The sequence below is a fragment of the Schistocerca americana genome, chromosome 6, assembly GCF_021461395.2.
Source record: "Schistocerca americana isolate TAMUIC-IGC-003095 chromosome 6, iqSchAmer2.1, whole genome shotgun sequence".
Classification (NCBI taxonomy): domain Eukaryota; kingdom Metazoa; phylum Arthropoda; class Insecta; order Orthoptera; family Acrididae; genus Schistocerca; species Schistocerca americana.
The window spans coordinates 20,512,036-20,535,728 of record NC_060124.1 but is presented as its reverse complement, the minus strand read 5'-3'; the positions used below and the strand labels follow the sequence as shown (position 1 = coordinate 20,535,728).

Below are 23,693 nucleotides of genomic sequence, written 5' to 3'. Positions count from 1 at the left end.
TTGTCAATTATGATTGCAGTGAGGATGGTTTCATGAAGATTAGTCTGTGGATGAAAGGAAATATGTTGTCTGGTCAGGTGAACCAGGTATCTTGTTACACCGGATTGATGGTTGTGTCCGAGTACACTGTTACCTAGGTGAATGGCTGCTTCAAGCATGTTCTGCACAACAAACTCAAGTCAATGGGGACATTCACCTGATCTCCTACAGGACCTGAGAAATGAATCACATACACCGTGGCAGTTGTAGACTATGTGAATATTACTGCAGACCATCTGCATTCCTTCATCCTTGATGTCCTCCTTGATGGCAATGGTATCTTCCAGCAGGCTAATTATCTGTGTCACAAGGTCACAGTTGTGCTACTTTGATTTGAGGAGAATGGTAGTGAACTTGAGATGATGTCTTGCCTGGTGGAATACATCCAAGAAATTATCTGGTCCCAGCTCCACAGCCACATGCCACCAGCCCATAATTTATGGGAATTGCATGACCTGTGAGTAGACATCTGGTGTCACATACCTCTGGAAACCTACCAAGGACGTGTGGGAACTGTGTCACACAGAATCACTGCTGTATTGTATTCCAAAAGTGGCTCAGCACACTAATAAGCAGGTGTTTTGTCTCGTCAGTGTATATAGAGAGCCTACTTAAAAGTGATTAGCTGTAAAAAGTGCAGCTATGAAGCTCTTTATGATTAGAGTAGCAGAATCTTCTCATAAGATATACCACTACCCCCAAATACAATTTGGTTATGTGTAAAGGCAGTCATTGGCACAAAAGTTAGTGTCCAGACACTCATGGAAGTCACAGGAACCGACATTGAAAGTAGTGTAGCAAAAACAGTAATATTGAACTTTGTTTTCATAGTTGCTTTTACAAAGGAATATAAAGAATTACTACCCCAGTTTAATTTCAGACCAGTGCAAAGATATATCATATCAGTAAAATTAAACAAGGTTTCAACACACAATGGAATACTTGTCAGATTCTATACATAATTTGCAGATGAGATAGCTCCCATTTCAACCATAATATAATGTAGATCCCTTGAACAAAGAACAGCCTAGTGTTTGGAAGAAATCACAGGTCTCACCTGTCTACAAGAAGGATAGCAGAAGTGACCCACAAAATGACCATCCAATCTCTCTAATACCCATCTGTTGTAGAAGCCTAGCACATATTCAAATCTCAAATATAATTAATTATACAAGCAGGATGACCTCAGTCATGCCTATCAGCTTGCTTTCCAACAGCATTGATCTTGTGTAATGTAACTCCTTTTTTGTTCTCACATTATGTCATGAAAGCTGTGGTTGGTCAGTCATGTAGATGCAGCTTTTCTTGATTTCTGAAAAGCATTTGACTCAGTATCACACCAGTGTTAATTACAGAAGTGCTGTCATGTAGGGTCTCAAACAAAATTTGTAACTGGTTCAAGAATTTCTTGGTAGGGAGGAAATAGCACATTTTCTTGAATGTAGAGTCATTGACAGAAGTAGTAAGTTCAGGTATGCCTCAGGGAAATATATTGGAACCCTTGCTGTTAATTTTGTATATTAATAACCTGGTTGACAATATTAATATTAACGTCTGACTTTTGCCTGTGAACCACTTATCTGTAATGCGGTAGAATTTAAAAATGGGCTGCACAGATGTTCAGTTAGATCTTTTGAAGTTATGGTGATTGGCAGAAAAGAATAAAATTATACACTTCACAAAACAAAGAAAAGTAGTATCCAGTGACTAATATAGCAGCAAGCCACAATTCAAGTCAGTCTACTCACACAAATACCTGTGCAGAACAGTTTGTGGGGATATGAAATTCAGTGATCACATAGGCTCAGCTGCAGATAGTTCATTGCTAGGATAGTAGGAAAACACTTCAATCTACAAAGGAGATTGTTTAAAAAATACTTGTGCAACCCATCCTAGAATATTGTTCTAATGTATGGGATGCAAACGAAGTATATCTTAGTGTTTGACCCAGACACGAGTGCCATGGAAATACTGAAAAACCAAAATTGGCAGATACATGGAGATATGGCCACATATTGTGAGAAATCTACTTCCAAAGTTTCAAGAACCAATATTAAATGAAGAATCAAGGAACATACTTCATCCCTTATGAATCACTCCAATAGGAAATGTGAAGGCATGATTAGACTAATTACAGTGTGCACAGAGACACTCTTCCTTCAGTCTGTATGTGAATGGGAAGAAGCCCACACATCTTGAAACAATAGTAAGTACCATCAGCCAAGCATTTCATGGAAGTTTGAAGAGTATATTTGTGAACACAGATGATTGATATGTTACAGGAGTGAATTTGTGAGAGTGGACTGAAATCTTTTTTGGTCAAGAGACTAATACTGTTGCCAGAAGTATATTGTGAGATTAAATTTGCTTGCTAATACTCACCTTACAGATGGATAGGCCAGATGCATTGAAACAGATGTAGTTTTTATGATTTCCCACAAAAAAAAAAAAAAAAAAAAAATTATGAACCCAAGTTGAGCACTATAATGCACTTTAACAGAGACTCCAGTGACACCCAGTGTAACAGTGCTGTAATGCCATGCAACAAACATCAAATAACAAGTAAGTGTAATCAGAGTGCAATAATGACATTCACTACAGATTACGACATGTAGAAAGGGAAGAAAGAAGTATAAAATGATCAGTTCTTTGTGGAGATATGTGATGCAGCAGTTACAGTAACCCCTTCTCCCATTTATATAGTCTTTGCAAGTCCTCTCCTGATACGTACTAACTTACTAAACAGTTGTGGTAGAACTGTCTACTAAATTTGCATACAAGGGTAAGGCCTCAGACATGCTCAACCAATATGGCTCGTGTTTGGCAACATTTTTTTTTTTTTCCCCACTAAACACCCCTCTCCCCACCGTCCCAATTTTGAGAAAACTTCTCCTAAAGTTCATCACACAATTGACTAAAAAGTGACAGGATTGTTAGATAATTGAAAATTGAGCTTTTCTCATCGTCACACATGTTGTCAACAAACACACATTTTCCGAGAAATTGAGAAAAGAAACTTTTGGGACTGTCAACTGTGTATGCATAAGGTTAACACCCTCCAAGGAAAGCTGTGCTGGCCAAGCAGCCAGGGCATGTGCTGGGTGATTTGGGACCTGTGTTCAATTCCTACATGCACTCTGCAGGTACACCTGCCCCCTTCTGTATAGTTTCACAAAACATATTTAGTTCTGCAGATATACAACAAAACGTCACTGAAAGTATGCTCGAGGTTCATAACAGACCAATGATGAAGAACATTCCAACTGTCATATATATACTGCTGGAAACTCTCACTATTCAAAATTCAAAACTACCCAATTATGAAGAATCAACAAGTATAACATACCTGGATTCATGTACCTGCCCATGTCTTCATGTAAACAAGGCATCATTTGTGAACTGTCCATGTTTCCTTGTAACAAATTGGGAATGGTCTGTCTCAGAGATGCTTCTTAGATTGTACACAAGAAACCTGCCAAACATGAGCCAAATCAGTTGACCATATCTGAAGTTGCCCTTTTCAGCAAGGTGGTAAAGGCAGCCATTGACTGTAGTGTGGCTCATTGCTTTCTTATGCAGGTCTAAAGTCCATAGACAAATTTCTATTCAATGCAAAATGTTCTGTGAAGGGACTAACAAGCCAAACTCTGTGGTGTTGTGAACACCATTGCATAACCCTATCCAGGACGAGTCCAAGATGCTGGAGAGCATTGTATCAAAATCCCAGTATTACAGAAAATGGCACTTGCTGTGTGTATTAATTGGACATGTACACTTTGTTGATCAATAGTCTTCTTGCAAAAGTTGTTGTTTGTTCCAAGCAGTATTGTTTTTATGTTCTTTGATTTGAAAAGAAACTGCCTAAACACCACTATACACTTAATATGACTGAAAAATGCATATGCAGTTGCACATGTGAATAAACGTCTTTAATGTTCTCTCTCTCTCTCTCTCTCTCTCTCTCTCTCTCTCTCTCTCTCTCTTGTTGTACAGTGTTAGCTTGGATCATGCTATTAAACACTTTGTTCTGGAATGAGGAAATAAAACTATTCTCAAAGATGATATTGCTTACTGTGTGCAGCACTTGCAGATGGTCAATAGTAGGAAGAACAAAGTATCTCAGGGTAAAGTGAGCAACATGGGCCTTGGACATAAATATTTGCAATTAGATGTATGATGATCTAGTCTCTAGTCCACAAATCTTAGAGGATTGTATATTCATACTAAAGACAATGGACACAAATACCTATTAGACTGTTGCTGCGCCCCCCCCCCCCCCCTTCTTTCCCCCCACTTCCACATCTCCCCCTCCTCATATATCTCATATATAGTAAAACACACAGTTGTTGGATTATCATTTGAACTTGATTGCAGCCTCATTGTTTTATATTCGTGCTGACATCGTCATATGTTGTTTGATTCACTGCTTTCATTGATTCATTGTGTGTTTGAAATCTTCATTCTATTATTTTTAGCAAGTGTTTCAAAGTTTGTTTTTGTTTGTGGAATTATACGGTCTAAATTTGTACTTAGTTTGTGCTGGCTAGCACGGTGATAAAGTTTCTACAGTAGTGATGTTGACGTCTCTGTATTCATTTCAGCTAAAAACACAGTTTTTATTCCCTAGTGTAGAACCCAAAATGATACATATGTAAATGATTCAGATGTGAAATGATAAAAGAGAAAGCTTATGAGCTGATGCGTCAGAGGCAATTAAGAACTGAAGTGATATTTGGAGACAGTGATCAAGGAACCTGTTTGCTTATGCTAGACAATATTGGACTGACATTTTAAATAATAGAATAAATTAAAAAATAGTTGTGTAGGAAACTGGCTAGAGGTGGGAGGAGTAAGTAACAAGAAGTAGAATAATGTGTAGTGAAACCATGAACATGATGGTGATATACAGGTGATGATACATTGGAAACGTGGTGCAGTGTGTTAGTAAGGCCAGGCATTGGGAGGAAGTCAGTAAGTCAGAAAATAGTTTTTCTGTACACAGAACTAGAATGTGTTTATATCTGAATGTTGGTAAAGTTATGAAACAGGCACCAAGGAGCATAAGCTACATTTGTATATTCACTGCCATGATGCCATTTCTTGAATTTAGGGAAAGTACAGAATATTGAGCCACTCTGACTTGGTGAAAAATCTCATTGTTTTCAATGTTGGAAAAGCAATAAGGAGTTACTTCACAGACTTGCAGTTTTTTACTGATATTTGCATTGTGTTTTGTTGTACTTTGGTTATTTTTTATTTTAACTCCCACATTTCATTTGCAAATTATTTGTATTGTAATTTATTATCAGCTATGTTTCAGGAATTATCTACATAATTATGTATTTTTTGCAAAACCATCATTGCAGAAGGTACATAACACTGAAATTGTTGATTTTACTTTGACATTTCCAGTTGAACAGTTCTTTCACTACATGCAACACTGATGGATTAGCATTACTTTTGATTACAGTCATTATTTTTGGTTCGCTGTTTAATCTCACTTACTCTGACTTTTCCCCTGTGAATTTTAATGGCTGTTGGGGTTAATCAGTTTAAGTGGCTGTGACCTGAGGCAGCAGGCAGTTAAATCATGGGTGTGGCTCTTTCTCCAAGAATAACACAAGGAGTGGATCATGTCTCACCTGTTCCTGTCCCTGCACCTGCAGTAGAGTAGAATTTATTTCATTTTATGTGTAGTATACACATTCCATGGATCCTTTGTGTGTGTTGTTCAGATGTGGGAATAGTCAATACAAATATTACAAATAGTATAATCATAATTAGAATATTGCAAGAGGAAAATATAAATAACTACTTACAAACACTATATTGATCATTTATAACAGGCAAAGGTGTTTATAGTAACAATTTTGATCATTGTGATACCAAAGCAACTTACCTTGTTTATCACTACTTTCCACAAAGAGAACGTGTAGATTTTATTTACTTTTGCTAAAGAACCCATTAGAAGAGTAGGAAGGCTCATCAAGCAATGACTCCCTTACATTATATTGTAAAAGAGAGTTGTTATATCTTATGCATTCAGTGTTAATAAGTAGGGAATTGCAATTTAGTGCTAGCATACTAGTTTCAATTGTGCTACCAACAGATTCTTTGGCTTGCAGTGTAGATAAACCTTTTGCCTAATGTTATGGCAAAAGTACACACACAACAATGATTTTCACCTTTATGGTACTAGGCAGAAGCATAACCTACATGTCAATACACTGAGTACGAACATTTGTAGAGGGGTCTATATTATACTGACGCCATCCTATTTGAAACAGGTATCAAATTTAAGTAAGTTTAACAGGACTTATAAAGAATAACTGTAAAAAATGAGTTTTTAGTTTTTGTCTTAAAAAATTCACTGTAGTGTTCTGAACGAGAAAAAGTTTACTTCCAGGAAAATGGACCACAGAAAATACCAAAATTAGAGGAATTTAAAAGTGGCTGAACACACCACGATGTCTGCATGGCACAGTCAGTTGTGTTAAAAATAAAGTTTCGCTCTCATTTGCTTCTTTTTTATTACCTTTTAGTCCCTTAAGTTGGCTAACCTGTGAAAGCTTTGCAGTTGCTAATCTTTTATTTAGTCATTGTTTGCTGTTGTTTTGGTGCGAATATTTTGTTTACGGTAAAGTAATTGTGTGCATGATTTTCTTATTCCACTTGAAAGCAATGGGAAGAATTAAGACGTTCAGTGCTAAACAATGTAAATTTTATAGAAATTGGTTCACCAAAGAGATTAACTCTGCTAATACTGAAAATCAACATTATACAACACTCCAAGTGCTCCGAAGCTAAAACTTAAATATTTGGACAATGCGCTTGACAGTATTAATGCTGATAACATAGAGATGCCAACTACTGATTCAGATTGTGTTATTGTTGAACTCTCTGCTCTATCTGAACTTATAAATAAAGCATTGTAGTGTAAGGAATGTGGCAATAGTGGTGTGAAGGTAGTTGAGGAGATACATGCTATAAGAGGTTGTGCATCAAAACTAAGAATTGTTTGTAATTTTTGTGATTTAAACCAATGTGGTTATACTCATGGTGTAACTAAACAGAGAGTATATAACACAAATATTAAGCTTGCTTATGCTATGAGGTGTATAGGCAATGGGTACAGAAGTGCACAAACTTTCTGTGCTCTCATGGACTTACCTCACCGTATAAGGTTTGACAGGTACAATAAAGTTATTCTACAGACTTTAGAAGAAGTAGCAAATGATAGTATTAAAAACACTGTTCAGAAAAGTGTAGACATGAATGACAGCATACATGTATGTCTGCAGCCGTGGATGCATCCTGGCAGAGAAGAGGCCATAGTTCCCTAAATGGTGTAATGACAGGTACCTCCTTGGACAGTGGTAAAGTCATTGATGTGGAATGTTTTACCAAGTACTGTCATGGCTGTACTAGTGGAAATTAAAATCATAAATGTTTGATTAATTTTAGTGGTTATAGTGGAGGTGTTGTGAAGATTTTTCACAGGTCAGTGGAGAAATATGGTGTGATGAATACATCTTACCCAAAACACGGAGACTCAAAATGGTACCAAAAAGTTTCTGAATAAAAACCTTCTTATGCTGACACAAAAACTGAAAAAATGGAATGTGTTGGACATGTCTATAAAAGGTTAGGTACAAGAATGAGGAACTTGTAGAGGAATTTGAAGGGAAAGAAATTAGCTGATGCTAAATGCATTAGTGGGCGTGGTTGGCTTACAGACGAAGAAATAGAAAGGCTGCAGTGTTATTATGGACAAGCCCTTGAGGGAATAAAAAAGGCAGTTTGGGTTACCTTCTTTCATAAATCCTCCACAGATGACAACCCATGTCATGCACTCTGCCCACCTGGCAGTGATTCATGGTGTGGCTACCGTAGGGCTGTTACTCAAAGTGAGACCTACAACCATAAACATTCTTTGCCATTTGCCATAATGAAAGTTGTAAAATCTACATATAGAGATCTTAGTGACACAAGATTATTAACTAAATGTTTACGTGGTAGGACTCAAAATCCAAACGAATATTTCAACAATTGTATGTGGGAACGGATACCAAAAACTATTCTAGTAGGACTAAATACTTTGAAAATAGGGGTGCTAGATGCTGTTCTGTGTTTCAGTGATGGTGCAGTGTCAAGGCTTGATGTTATAGAACTGATGGGAATGCTTGGTAGACTAAATATACATAGAACTCTAATAGCCATTGACCGAAGGAGATGCTTCAAAACAGAAAAATCAGTGTTAGAAGCCACCAAAGAAGTAAGAATAAGAAGAGAAATGTGAAAAACAGAAAGGAGGAAAAACACCACAGGAAACAAGATGAATACAGACCTGGGATGCATTAGTGTCATGCATTTTTAATAGAAAAAACAAGTTTTAACTTTAACTTGAATTTGCCAAAAGTCAAATTATTTCATGTCCTGGTACACTTTGGTTAAAAACTATTAAAGCCAGAGAATGTATATTTTGTAAACTGTCTTAAAACATGATTAACTAAAAAGTAGACTATTCTTGTGATTTAACTATGAAAACCTGAATTCATTTCCAAAATTTTTAATAATCATACTTAAAATATTTTTGTACCAGAATTTATGACAGCACCATCTTTTCAATTGTTTTCTTTAAAGATAACAGTGTAAAGAACTTACAGGAGAAAAATGAACCTTCAACTTTGTTTCTATTTTGAGTAATGTATGTCTATGATGTACATAAATAATTAGCATGGTTTATTTCACTTGCAAAAAAAAAAAAAAAAAAAAAAAAAAAAAAAAAAAAAAAAAAAATGCAAGTTTTTAAAAAAAGTGTGCGAGCCTAAAGCTGTGGTTCATACATAAAAATGTTCCCAAAAGACATCTTACAAGATGTTAAGCATTATATGGGCTTACAAAATTTATTCTTTGAGCTACACTGTTTAGAAAACTGACAATTTTTTTAAGGTTTCCCCTGGTATTCATGGACCAGTCCCCAGAGTATTTGCCTGACCACTGCTGCTATTCTGTTTCTGAATTTTTTTAATACCATAAAAAATAGTATCATTGATGAAATATTCTTAACCTTACTCTTTTTTCAATCATCTTATTTACCAATATGCAACATGTACTGAATTATCATATCATAATATGTGTAAATTGTATTTTCGATATCAAACCTGACTTGTTATACTGGTGCATCATATGTATGAACTGTATACTAAATCACAATTTACAGGACCAGTATGCAAATACAAATAGAAATATTTTTGTCACAGTGAGATGAGTTATTTACAAATGAACACCTTAGGCAGTATATGTATTTCAAAGTTGTTCTGTGTTGTGATTTTTGTCACAGTGAGATGAGTTATTTACAAATGAACACCTTCGGCAGTATATGTATTTCAAAGTTGTTCTGTGTTGTGATTGAAAAGGCGTGGACAATTTTGGATGTAGACCACATTCTGCAGTACAACGCTTTTCTTTGAAATAGCTGCTCTGGTTGAGAAGATTATATCATAACACATTATAGAATGGAAGAAGCCCAAGAACACTGTTTTTTTGGTAGTGATATCTCCAAGACAGGATGCAATTCTCCAACCAAATGGTGCTGAAGTTCATCTTTTTAGTGTCTGGAGAATGTGACATACATGATCAGTTTAACAACATGTACACATAAAAGTTTGGAGGAGTACACTTGGGTTATTAATTGTTTGTTTGCAGTTATATCAATATCCTCTGTGTTCACTTAGTGTCTGAGGAACTAAGTGAAACTAGTTTTATTCGCTCTTATGGAGAGTAAGTTAATACTGAACCACACCTTGACTTCTGTTAGTATGTCATTGACATCAGGTTCTAAATTATCCACAAAAATGCTTGTATTGTTAGAGAAAACTGCAATTTTTATTTATTTATTGTTTTTACTCAAAAAGCCAAGTAATTAATATTAGTGTAGGTAAAAAATGGGTCCAGGAACAGATCTCTGAGGAGCCTATAGCATATTAAACTGCACTCAGAGGCCCTTGTATTGTGGTAATTGCTGTTTGAGATCTATAGAACTCTTCTGGCTTGTCTTCAAAGTTTTTTTTTTTTTTAACAAAGCTACGGTATGAAGTCAAGTAAGAGGCATGTAATCATTCTGTAAACTTGGATCTTTATCCACTGCTGAATAAGTTGCTAAATAATAATTAATAACTATTTAATAAATAATTGTTTAGTGATCTATTCAGCAGTGGATAAAGATTAAAAATACTTACTGAGTCCATGGCCCTATAGTGGTAAGTGTTGGACATATCACAGAATATGCCAGTTGGCAACTTCCTAATATTCAGCAACTTTCAAGACATCATTTGTGAACAATAAAACAGTTTTGGTAAACCAAGATGTTTTTGCTAGTTACGAGTAGATTTTCAAGATGGTCTGGAATCCTACGTGTAATTTCTTTGTGCACAATTATAGGAAATGTCAGCTAGGTCAGTTACAATAAGGATTTGAGAAGGTAAGTACTTTCTACTGAGTGTACCACTAGTGAACTTGCCAGAATAGTATCAAATATAAATTACATACAAAGTAAGGAAGCTTGCTAGGCAACTCTGCCATTTCACATAAAAAATCGTTTGCTACTGGCAGGTGCAAATAATTAATGACCTCTGCAGGATCATGTCAGGACCACCACAGTTGCATTCTAAAGTGCAAGTGCCTGACACACATTGCAGTGCCATTTGAAGAAATGAAGTATTTGTGTTTAAATTTGGTTTATTGAAGTGGTTTGAATACACAGTACTTTTTTGTTTCTCTGTCTGGTGCATACATGAAGAAATCAGAATGTTTTCTGACAGTTGAGCAGGATACGTACAGCTGTGAATGTGAAAAGCATTGATTAACATGTGGCAGCAAACCTGCAAATCTAGTGAATTCAAGAATTCATTTGTACGAGGGCGGTTCAGAAAGTAACCTCCGATTGGTCACAGTGCGGGTTGTGGGGGGAGTAGCGACGCCATCTGTGCATTCACGCACTCAACAGGTCAGTCGGCATCAAGCCGTGGTCGAGTGAACGTCGTACCTGCGCTAGTTTAGTTTTTGTGGCAGTTTGAAATGTGTTCTGCAATAGAAAACCCCGCCAAATGTGAAGTGCGTGCTGTCATAAGGTTTTTTACAGCCAAAGGATATTCTGCAGCAGCTATTCATCGTGAGCTTTGTGCCGTGTACGGACCAAGAGTTATGAGTGAAGGAGTTGTCCGTGAATGGATACGTTTATTTAAAAGTGGACGAGAAAACGTTCATGATGAAGAGAGGAGTCGTAGACCATCATTGGTGACTGACGAACTCGTTCAGACAGTTGATGCAAAAGTTCGTGAAAATCGACGTTTCTCAATGTCGGAGTTGTCTACTGGTTTTCCACACATTTCTAAGACTCTCTTGTACGAGATAGTGAGCAAGATTGGGTTACCGTAAGTTCTGTGCACGATGGGTGCACAAAATTCTTACCGACCACCACAAAACTCAAAGAATGGCCTCTGCATTAGACTTTCTGTCACGTTATGAGGACGAAGGAGAACCATTGTTAAACAGAATCGTGACCGGTGACGAAACCTGGATTAAGTACGTGAACCCTGAGACAAAAGAACAATCAAAGATGTGGGCACATTCAAATTCGCCTACCAAACCAAGAAAAGCCTCGCAAGATTTTTCTGCCAGAAAACTGATGGCAACGGTGTTTTGGGATGCCAAAGGGGTGTTGTTGGTTGAATTCATGGAACATGGTACGACCATTAATCAAGACGTGTACTGTGAAACAATAAAAAAGTTACAACGGGCTATACAGAACAAACGTCGTGGTATGCTGAATTCCGGTATCGTTTTTTTGCACGATAACGCCCGTCCTCACTCTGCTCACAGAACAACGGCCCTTCTTGAGTCCTTCAAGTGGGACGTTATCAACCATCCACCTTACAGCCCAGACCTGGCGCCAAGTGATTATCACCTCTTCATGCATTTGAAGAAATGGCTCGGGTCACAGCGGTTTGATGACGACGAAGAGCTCAAAGATGCGGTCACAGGCTGGCTCCAGGCACAAGCGGGTGATTTTTATGCAGAAGGAATTTCAAAGCTTGTGAAGAGATACGATAAGTGCCTCAATCGCTATGGAGACTATGTAGAAAAATAGTGCAAAGATGTAGTTGTAAGATGTATATATTAAAATATTTTTATTTAACTTGGTGTATCTTTTTAAATCAACCGGAGGTTAATTTCTGAACGGCCCTCGTATAATTGACAACTTGTCTTGATTCCTTACACTATCAGCTTCACCTGGTATTTTTTTCTAAATGATAAAAGAGTTGGCATTGACATAAATCATTTTGGCCTCTAATATAGCTTGTAAATTTGGCTGCTGATGAGTTTTGTAATTCTGTGTGATATTTGGGAAAAATTTGCAAATAAATTCATCTGTGGTTGCTGTGATTTTACAGAAGTATGTCTGCGGTGTGATACATGATCATCCAACCTTGCTTCCCACTGCTTGACTCTTTCAGATGAACAGCCTCGACCATTGTGTACACAGGAGGATTCCAGTCTTTCTTACTGTTGCTCATCTGTCTCAAACAAACAGGCTTGGGCATTACATACTCTAGCTGTTTCTCGTCTTGCTTACCATTGTTCATCTGTTTCTGAAGATATTTTATTTTGTGTAGATCAGCCTGTCACTTATAATTTAGGTAGTATAATTGATTTGACAGTGGAAACAATGATTTTTGATGACTATTACAAATTCACTTGGGAAAAAAATAATATCTACAATCTAATGTTGACCAGCAAATACAATTTCACAATCAAACCACATGTTATGTTACACTCAAACTGAAATGTTGCTGTATGCATTTGAATCAATTCATTTATGTGATGCATGCACACTCACATATCAAAAACGTATGAACTGCTGCTAAACTACATGAAATACATACATTTGTTGAAACAACTGGTGCATTGCCTAATGTAAAATGGATGTGCTAATGTAGAAAACTTCACAGGCATTTGCACAACAACTCACCAAAGTTTCATCACAATCGGCTGAATGGTATAGGAATGCATAATGGACAGACAAAGCAACATTCATTTTGATTTAAATAGACGACATATACCTAACATTTGACAAATTTATTTTGACAAATAAATTTAACTTGATAAGCATAAACAAAATATGGCAACCTTTAAACCCTTTTAAAACTAGAATAACAAAAGTAAAATTTTCTTTTAGTTTTAAGAAATAACATTAAAAAATTCTCATCTGTTTAGTGAACTGATATCTTCCATTTGTTAATTCCACAAAACAGCCAACCTTAGCCTTTTGTGATTGAAACATTTCCTTTCCAATATCACCACATTCCAATAAGACAATCTTTACTCATATTAAAGCTGAATGACCAAATGAAAATATGCTTCTAGTTTAAGAAACTTTTTAAAACTGAATACCAAAATGAAAATATTCTTCAACATTTAAGAAATGGCAGTAATGAAGTTGACAGTTAATCAGCCACTAGTTTGCTCAGCAAAATGACAGTCTTAAAATTCTTTTTTTTTCTTTCAAGCTGAACAATTCTTTAGCAGTTGAAATGAGGTAGCACACATTACAACATTGTTTTCCAAGCTGAGCAGTTTATTAACATATTACACACCCCATTAACCTAGAACAATCATTCAGCAAACTATGAAACTTAACCTGCCCACTGTCACTTCCCATTCCAGTTGTCAAGTTTGGTAGCTGGACATCCTTTCCACAACTGCTGCTTATGTGTTAGTTCGATAGTTCACATTCCTTGCTCCTACATTCACAAACAGGGCTATGGACCACTTTGAGGGTTCTTGCAAGGCAGCTGTCATTATAACTGCCCTGCATTCTACATGGAGTGGCACAGATGTTAATACAGCTTGTGGCAACCGTCACAAGTCATAAACATGCAATATGAGGGGTTAGTGTTCAAATCTTCACTTTACTAGCCACGTTACAATACAACTTCCAGCTCCACAATCACCGCCAGCTGGCACCTGCTCCTGATGTCTATCGAGAAGCCACTCGCACAGTGCGTACACTCTCTGGCTCAGCAGAGACAACACTCCCTCCACACTCACATTGGGCAGAGACCTTCAGAAAGAAATGTTTAGTGCCAACATTTTCACACTCACTCATTCCACACTCAAGCTAGACAAAGACCTCCTAAAATAGAACATAAGGGCAAAATTGGTGTGATGTTCATTATTATTATGGGCAAGAATACCCTTGTCATACAGTCAATCTGCAGATTCATAGTACTCAGACAAATCAGGAAAGATGTTTATGGTCTGTTAATTTACCAAATACAACTTTCTATTGTTTGTTTGCTGTGGTGGTTCTTCTCTGAGGAGGCTGGGCTCTGCTAGTCACAAGTCACAATAAAGGGGTTAGTGATGGAGGAGTAACTACTTTAAAAAAGTGTTCCCACTAGTGATTCATTGTAAGCAACTCTTGTCAGAGTTAACAGTGAAGACCAGAAAAGTGTATGAGGTGACTGAGACCAGGCAGTTGCCAGAACAGCTCACAGGGCAGAAGCAGCAGCCCTCTTTGGAGGGACTGGTACACAGAGATATTCCAACTCCCCCTCCTCTTCCCCCCTCTCACCCTGACACCCCCTCCCTTTGTTTCCTCCTCCCCCTTCTCTCTCTCTCTCTCTCTCTCTCTCTCTCTCTCTCTCTCTCTCTCTGTCTGTCTCTAATTGTGTGTGTTATGCCATTTTGTGATATGAATTATTTTTAGTGTCTTACTTAACCTTTTTTCTGTTATATTTGATGGCTGTGTGGAAGCTTAATAACTTCTTTCTTTGTTTCAAATGCTAGCTGTTGCAGAAAATACTGACACTCTTTATTTTTAAACAGGAAATGGACATGCTGGACATTACTTCTATTAGAGATGCGAGAACTGGAAAATATGCTAAAATTCCTAAAGACTCTAAGCTGAAGCAGATTGTTACAATGGGGTCGCAAGACACTTTAGAAGAAAAGACTGTTACCATATGTTATGGTTCTGATTTTGTTAATCTTACATATATTAATTTTTGTTGCACAAAGAAAGACATTGCACAAGTAAGTTTTGGGTAATACAATAATACTATATTATGTATTCTGTATTTGGGAAGATATTTAAGAAATGGTGTAACATAAATAAAAATGTAACCTAAGAGAATCAGAATTTATGTGACATGCTATAACAATTTTTCTGGTGAATTCTGTAAGACAGTGATTTTATTAAAAGTGAACTGAATACATGTTGGGGTTGAGTTCATGCCTGAAATTTTGTGCAGAAATGCTTATTTACATTTTGCATGTCAGTAAAGTTTTTTTCAAAAGAAAAGAAATATTATTTGTACTTTGCACAGACCAGAATAACATACTGCTTCCTTATGTTTTGCTTCCACATTTTCCAGCATATTCCAAATTCAACTTTCCAGGCACACACTTAGTGCTACAATTGTTACTTGCAACATCATGGTTTGCTTTTTTATTTGCTTTAATTATGTCCCAATAGTAGACTGCTGGACTGCTGCATGTACCTGCTTTTTAGTACTGTTATCCATATTTTATAGAGCATTATTATTTCCTTTCTTCATTCCAGTTGATATTGTGGTAGTGTTTTTACATGTTTCTGAATTCTCTGAACAATTTAGGGTTAAAGTTACTAGTAATTTATTCAGTTTTCATATTTGAGTGACTGTGGCAGACTTATTGAATTGGTCTAAATAAGCTTTCATTTTCTGATATTTAAAATTTTCCCAGCCTGTAGAACATCCTGTGAAATTTCAGGAGAACTTACTGCTATGGAAAGCTGTGATATGAAGTTACTGACATTCAACAGTGTTCCCAAAATTTCATAGAACAGTTCATTTTGTAATCATCTGGGCCTGCTGCATAATAAATGTCTTTCAAAGACATAATAAATTTTGTATGACCCATTATGGTGCTATAGACATTATTTTTTTATTTGAACTATAGGCCTATTTCAGCTATACAGCCATAATCAGGTTATATGTTATAGAAAATTTTATAAATTTTGGTACATTTGTTATATGACATTCAGTTATACAAAATTTATTATTTCCTTGAAAGTTCATTTTGTGGTTAGACCTCTATGGACACTATTATTGTTGTCCCTCTGTTACAACTAGATCAGTCCTGTAAAAACCAATATTTCGTGGTGGATTATTAAATACTATTGCTGCACTGCATTTCTTAAGAATTTTTCCAGTGCAGTTTTGTCCTTTTATTTAAAGATTGAAGAAAGTTGCATGTGTTCTCAGCTGCACATTCTGGAAAGCGTGACTTGACATTGAGTTTTATGGATTTAAAGTAAAGAAATCTCTCAATAAGCACAACAATATAATAATTTGTGTACAATCCATAAACTAAATGTTGCTGATAAAAAAATGGAACAGAATGCTAATAATTCTACAGAGCTTTTGGACAGAAATCTTACAACAGTCAATAGCACTTCAAAAACATTGCTGTCCACAGACTGTAGGAACCTCTGAAGAAGCTTTTTACACAAATCTTATAAAAACATGCATTGTAACCATCAATGATTTTTTACACATCATTTATGGTCCCTTGACACTTCAGAAGTTAAATATTTTTACTGAAAATAAATAAGTACAACACAGTGTGTCATTAAAATCTAATTGTTCAGTTACGGTGTGCTTTGGGTTTTTTTTGTATCCATCATCAGGTTACCATTTGGTTATTTTATACAGTCTTGCTTAGTTAACCTCTCATGGCTAGGAGGTGACTATACATCACACAGCTCAGACATAAGCTAGTCAAAATGAGATACACACAATTTTGTGGCTGTTATACAGTAACTTAAATAACTTTTCTATTACAAAATAAACCAAGCAGATATGTAACCTGCATTAAATACATTCTCTAATCATGATGAACATTCTGTTCAGGTACAGCTAACAAATACTGATGAAAATCATTCAGGTTTATAATAAACACAAGGATACATTATTTTGTAAACAATTCAGAAGTAAATTAAAAAGAACCAGATACCAATATTACATTTAATCTACAAGGTGCTACCCAAAAGTTCCTAAAATACACCAGTTGTACTTCATACAGATCTTATCATTCCCATCACTTTCCAAGCAGTTCCCTTGGATCTGTGTACACTGCTCCCAGCAGTTTTTCCATGAACTAAAATCTCCATGGAATGCGTTTTCTGGAGACAGTTTAGTACCACTTGTGGTTCTACTTGAATCTCCTTAACTGTGTGAAATCTATGTCTTTTTAACTTGAGTTTCATTCTGGAGAATAAAAAGTGTCACTCGGTACCAGGTCAGGTGAAAATGTCATTTTATTTTTTGACAGAAACTGATGGATGGTCAGTGCAGTGTGGGATCTTGCATTGTCATTATGGAGGAAACAACTGCCTCTGCATCTCTTTTCTGGATGCTTTATTCTTACTTCCTTCCCCAACTGCCTGAGGAAATCACTATAGAACTGCCCTAACAGACTGGCAAAGGAGGACAAACTCCTTGTGGACAATTCTTTGCATGTCGTAGAATCAGATGAGCATGGCATTCACATTACTCTTCACTTACTGGGCTTTCTTGCAACAAGGTGGCGATGGACACTATCATGTGATGACCGCGGCTTGGTTTCAGGATTGTACCAAAATCCAGCTTTCATACCAGTAATAACTTTCAAAAGAAAGTCCGATTCACTTTCAAGCCTTCCTTTAAGTTCTCTGCAGACTTGTATGTGTTGCTGTTTCTGCTCATTGCTGAGAATTCGCTTCACAAACTTTGCAGCTAGTCATAGCATGTGCAATTCATTGGGCACAATCTTCTGACTTGTCCCAGAAGACTGTCCTATGATTCCTATGATCTTCCAGCACCGTATTTTGAACATCAGCAACATCTTCAGGTGTAATGCTAGTAGATGGCTCTCCTGAATAGGAATCATCATCAGGCGATGTTCTGCCCTCTTGAAAATGTTTAAACCAGTCAAATTTAGACTGAAAACTGAGTCATTTCTCCAAATACTTGGCTCAACATGTTCTGTGTTTCTGCAGCAGTTTTTCAAAATCTGAAACAAAAGTTTATGCACACACGTTGCTCCTGGACATCTGCCTTCATCAATTTCTCAAGACACACAACACACGACAAAGGGAAATGTGTGTAAAAACTAAATGTGACCGTTTGGCTCAAAGCCACTTGAGGCACTGCGGCAAAAAAGATGTATGAGATACTACCTGGTGCCATTTCTTCATACTAAATAGACTTCACAAGCTGCACATATATTCTGGTAATATTTGTGTTGCACCTCATATTTCTTGAGAGATTTGAATCATTTCTTGAAGCAACTTATTAAAAAGAATAGTAAATTTAAATTGTAGATATAACAGGAAAATCACTGTCAGCTGCATGCTACAATATCTAGTGTGATATATTAAGTAAAGTTCTTAAAAGACTGACAGATAGGCACAAGGGAAAAATGAACCATCTAGACAGTAGATTTAAATTCACTACACGGAACCAAGAGAGAATACAGCTGAACCGAGACGCAGCTTTGTCATTCTGTCAGAAATGAAAACCTGTATGAATAGTTACCAGTTGTATTCAAAAGGTACTCTGTAAATCATTTACATCTTCTTATCTGTAAGTGATTGCTTATCACAGCATGTATCGAACAAGAAAGAAGTTACACAAGAACGTAATGTATTACTCATAAATTTTAATATGACTGGACAACACAATATGAGAATTCAAAACCTGAATTGGGGCAGGCACACTAGTTCAACCTTGAACCTCATGAGGCCAAATTTGAAGTGAAATTGAAACATGGACCACAGATATAGCGTTAAATCGAAATGTTTGTGTCATATTGGAATCCACAAGTGCTCTTATATCATAACAAAAGGATGATCTACAAAAGGAATTTGCTTATTGTACAGTATATGTGAAGAATATAACCTAGATATATCAACAGGGGAAACAAAAATTATTGTTTTTACAGGAAAGGGCCATGTGAGAGCTAAAACAGTTGTTGCTTATAAACTATTAGGACATATTAGATGTTTCTATTACCTGAGTCATCACATTACATGTGAGTTACGGTTAATGATGTCGAGAAGAAACTAGCAGAATTCATAGATGTGAGTGAAATTTTAGAAGATCAGGCTGTTAAATTGTTTAATGGAAGTGAGTTGTGTTGTAAATAACAACAAGAATTTAGTAGTGAGATTTCATAGAATGATGAAAGAATGTAGTAGGTTAGACAGAATTAGAAAGTAATTGAACATATACAGATTAGGAAATAAAATCTATAATACGAAATATAGTAACAACATTAACAGAATACGTAATCAGCGTCTGCCTCTCAAAATGTTACGATACATACCTGCAGGGGAAGTCGAGGAAGACTGAGGAGGAGATGGCTATCACAGCAGGTACATACCTAAGGTTTGAAGTTTAGAAGAATACAGTAGATATAGTGTCTCGAAAAGAATACTGGCATGTTTTCCTCCAAAAAAGGTATTGTACACTATGAAGAGCACATTGCAACCACAGCAGCTGTATGTGGTTGTGCACTGTCCTGCTGAATAAGCACATCCTGTCAAAGAAACACCAAATGTGATTGCTAGCTGTGACTGATGATCTCTCACACCATGAAGCATGGATTGGAATCTGTGTGTCACGGACAAATGTGCTCTGGTATAGGTTGTTCACCAGGTCTACACTATACAAATGTATGGCCATCACTCGCATACTTCATGTCATCTTTGAAGACAACATAGTGCCAGTCCGTTCTCCAGTCAACGCTTTCATGGCACCAGGGTAGCCATGCTTGGCTGTGTTGCTTTGCATGGCCAGAGGCAAACATGATCTTAGTCCTGCTCAAGCAGACTGTTCCCAATGGCCCTTAGTTACACAGCAGGTACATGTGCCCAGATTTCTTCCCTGGACCATTCTCAGCCAGCAGTTACTGCTCGCACAGTGCATCAGCTGTGAAGTGTGTGTGTACTATGTGGATGTCAAGAACCTGCCTGTGGATGTGGGAATATTTCACAGACCACTAAAGAAAGTAGCAACACACCACTGATACACTGTGCCCAACATGTGCAACAGTCTGTTGATACATTCATCCAGCTTCCTGCAGATCTGCAGTGCGACCCCATTCAAATGGCTGAAGTTGTTCAAGAGTACATACTCTTCAGCGGAGTACCCCAAAGAGAATGTTGCAAACACTGTTCACTTCTAAACTCAGCACAATTACTGCCTACAGAGTCAAACTGGAGGGTGTTCTGACAGGCTTCCTGAGTGCCATCTGATCGACAATGGCCATGACGTGTCATGCCCACTATCCTTCCCATCCCTCCCACAGTGGTATTCCGCCGACCACCGAATCCACCCAATATACTTGTCCATCCTTACACAACCCCTGCTCCCACTCATGACTCATACCCCTGTAGTAGACCTAGATGCAAGACCTGTCCCATACATCATCCCACCACCACCTACTCTAGTCCGGTCACTAACATCACCTATCCCATCAAAGGCAGGGCTACCTGTGAAACCAGTCATGTGGTCTACAAGCTAAGCTACACCCATTGTGCTGCATTCTGTGTAGGCACGACAACCAACAAGTTGTCTGCCCACATGAATAGCCACTGACAAAGTGTGGCCATGTAACAAGTAGACCACCCTGCTGCTGTACACGTTGCCAAACATGATATCCTTCATTTCAGTGACTGCTTCACAGCCTGTGCTTTCCCGAATTGCACAGGTGTGAACTTTCCCTGCAATACATCCTACATTCTCGTAATCCTCCTTGCATCAACCTTCTTCGTTAGTCACTGTCCTCACCTACCCAGCCCCTTCCCTGTTCCCATTCCAGCACTACAAAGCCGTCATTCCACAATCACACCCATTCTTTTTATTTCTCATTTTTTTCACTACTTCTCCCCCCCCCCCATCCCACCCCTCCATCTAACCTGCAGCACTTCACTGTCCACCACCACCCTCCACCATATTATCCCTTCCCCCTTCTTGCTCCAGGTTCCTCCTTGCCCCCACCCAGTCACCACTCCCATCACGCACTTGTGCTGCGGCTAGCAGTATGGTTTCAGTTGCTGAGACTGCAGTTGTATGTGTGTTTGTGTGGGGGGGGGGGGGGGGTCGCGTGCGCTTATGTGTGTCTATTGTTGATGTAGGCCTTAATGGCTGAATGTTTTAATTGTGAAGAGTCTTTTTGTTGTGCCTATCTGCGACTCAGCATCTCTGCTGTATGGTGAGTAGCAACGTTCCTTCTTATATATTGATACAATGGTTTCAGTGTAATTTAATTTCCTGCAGAACAAAACTATAGCTGTCGTGACTAAATTTCTACTTTGTTTGTAAAGAGAAGCCACACACATCCAAAACACATTAAACAATTTCAATAGGAGGAATAATATTCACTCGTAATGGACATTTGTATTGAAATATGAGCCCTTACAGAAGCAAGGTTTACAGATGACCATGAAGAAAATCTTGTGCAGCCTTTACAACAAATTACACCATTTTTATCTGTTCTTATGATATTATATTGTATGGTAAATACATCAATTAGAAGTAGAAATATTTGTACATATTTTCTTTGTGGTTTTGTAAGTGTTCTGAGTATTCACACTTGTTGTACTTACAGCATAAAAATAGGGAAAGAAAGAAAAAACTCACACACTCCACCCTTATGAAACATATAAAAATTGTGTTTGTTCACTTACATACATTAAAATGTTGTGCTTCACTTTTTACTGACTAATTGGTTACTCTGAATGTATAGAAAGGGTGTCACTAACCTTACCTGTTGGCAGCTGCAAACTTATGGAAACAATTCTACAAGAACCCTATTGCATAAAGGCAAATAGTTAACATTTATGAATAAATATTTTTATTTCTGTAAAGAAAAAATATTTTTTGAAATGTTTATTTTAAAACTAACATCCTTGAACAGAATTTCAGTACACAACAAGAAATAAGAAATTACTTTTGTGATGTACATATTCACATACTCATCTTTGTTGTGTGCTGTTTGAAGCCTGATAATTGGTGAGGGCAGTTCACACAAGTGCACTTAAATATTTGTCAGTTTGTTCAGACCAACATTTACATTTATGACCACGAGTATTGACTACGGTGCTTCACATACACAAATGGTCTCAAAAATTGAGATCAGTGTAATGGCACATACCTTTGTCAGTGGGTATTTTACTTCTTTCTTTTATTTTGCAATATTAACAGTCAAGACAAAACCAGCTGCAATCGTTAAATCTGCTTCCTGTATAAACATGTACATATTTCTACTGTGACTTTGAAGTTTTTCCTTTAGTTATGTCAGTTTAGCTGTCCTTACAGAGAACAAGTAGCAAAGTCTACACTGAAACCAGTCTGCTTAGTGTCTTGGACAAAGTTTCAGATTACTGACATTCAATTGTGACAAGACCATTTTACACATGGGACACGTTGCTTTACTGTCTCTCTACATAAAAACAAAATCTTATTGCTTTCCTTACTCAGCACTTTATCCTGATATTTGTGTGTCTTAGATAGCATTGTAATGGTTAGGGCACCAACAATAAACACAGTTTCACATTAACATTTTTTCCTGCATGGAGAGTAAGAATTACATTATTCACTTATATCACGCAATGGAAAATCCAGGGTGGAATGTAACAATAATATGAAAAGGAAAGTTGCTACTCATCATATAGCAGAGATGCTGAGTCGCAGATAGGCACAACAAAAAGACTGTCACAGTATAAGTTCTTGGCCATCAAGGCCTTTGTCAAAAATAGACGACAGACACACATGCATGCACGCGTGCACGCAAACGCAACTCACACACACACGTGTCTGCAGCTTCTGACAGCTGAAGCCACACTCACTTTTATTATTATTCACTTATAGAGTGACTACTAACTGATGCATACAAGAAGACAAGGTTGTGCGTGTACAGCCACATATAGTTGAGAAAAACCACATTAAATTCACACAAGAGCTGCATGCAGCTTGCAAGCCACATTGTGTGTGCATATTACATAGACATGGTAGAAATAATTTACTTGTTATGGTATGACTATCATATTGTTAATTGAGAAAATAGAGAAGGAATAATCAAATAAAAAAAAGGTAGTGTATTCATGAGAAGGCAGATATGAGAGAGGACAAGGGGAGGGGCTTCTGCTGTGCATTATAAATAACAAGACAGAGGGGCACTCTACAGACTGAGGGGCACTATAAACAAATAACATTTTCTGTATTAAGTGCAGGTAAGCATTGTGAACATTATCATATATCTGTTACATGGTCTGTGTCTCACTGGTGTATTCATTTTAATTTCTGTACATGGATATGTATTTTTCCAAGTAAGAATGTGCTTGCTAGTAAAACTGACTTTGGATCCCTGTTATGACATACCACAGAGTTCAGTAGATTGAGTTCAATGGGTTGGATGACACTGTGCAGTTTCAATACATCGTAACTGAATCCCACACTTATTCCCTCTCAGTTCTAAGAAAAGTTCTCCTCAGTCATTTGCTTTCTTGGAAGAGTAAAATAAGTCAGTCACACCCACCTCACCTGATCAGGAGAATTGTGACT

At 37.2% G+C, this 23,693-nt stretch overlaps 1 protein-coding gene across 1 annotated transcript in view; it reads left to right on the top strand.

Annotated features, from left to right (window-relative positions):
- LOC124619922 (1-phosphatidylinositol 4,5-bisphosphate phosphodiesterase classes I and II) overlaps positions 1-23,693 on the top strand; it is a 403,835-nt gene that overhangs the window by 111,660 nt on the left and 268,482 nt on the right. Inside the window, exon 3 of the mRNA XM_047146565.1 lies at positions 14,932-15,138. Within this exon, the coding sequence (XP_047002521.1) occupies positions 14,932-15,138 (207 nt within the window). The remainder of the gene's footprint in view (positions 1-14,931; positions 15,139-23,693) is intronic.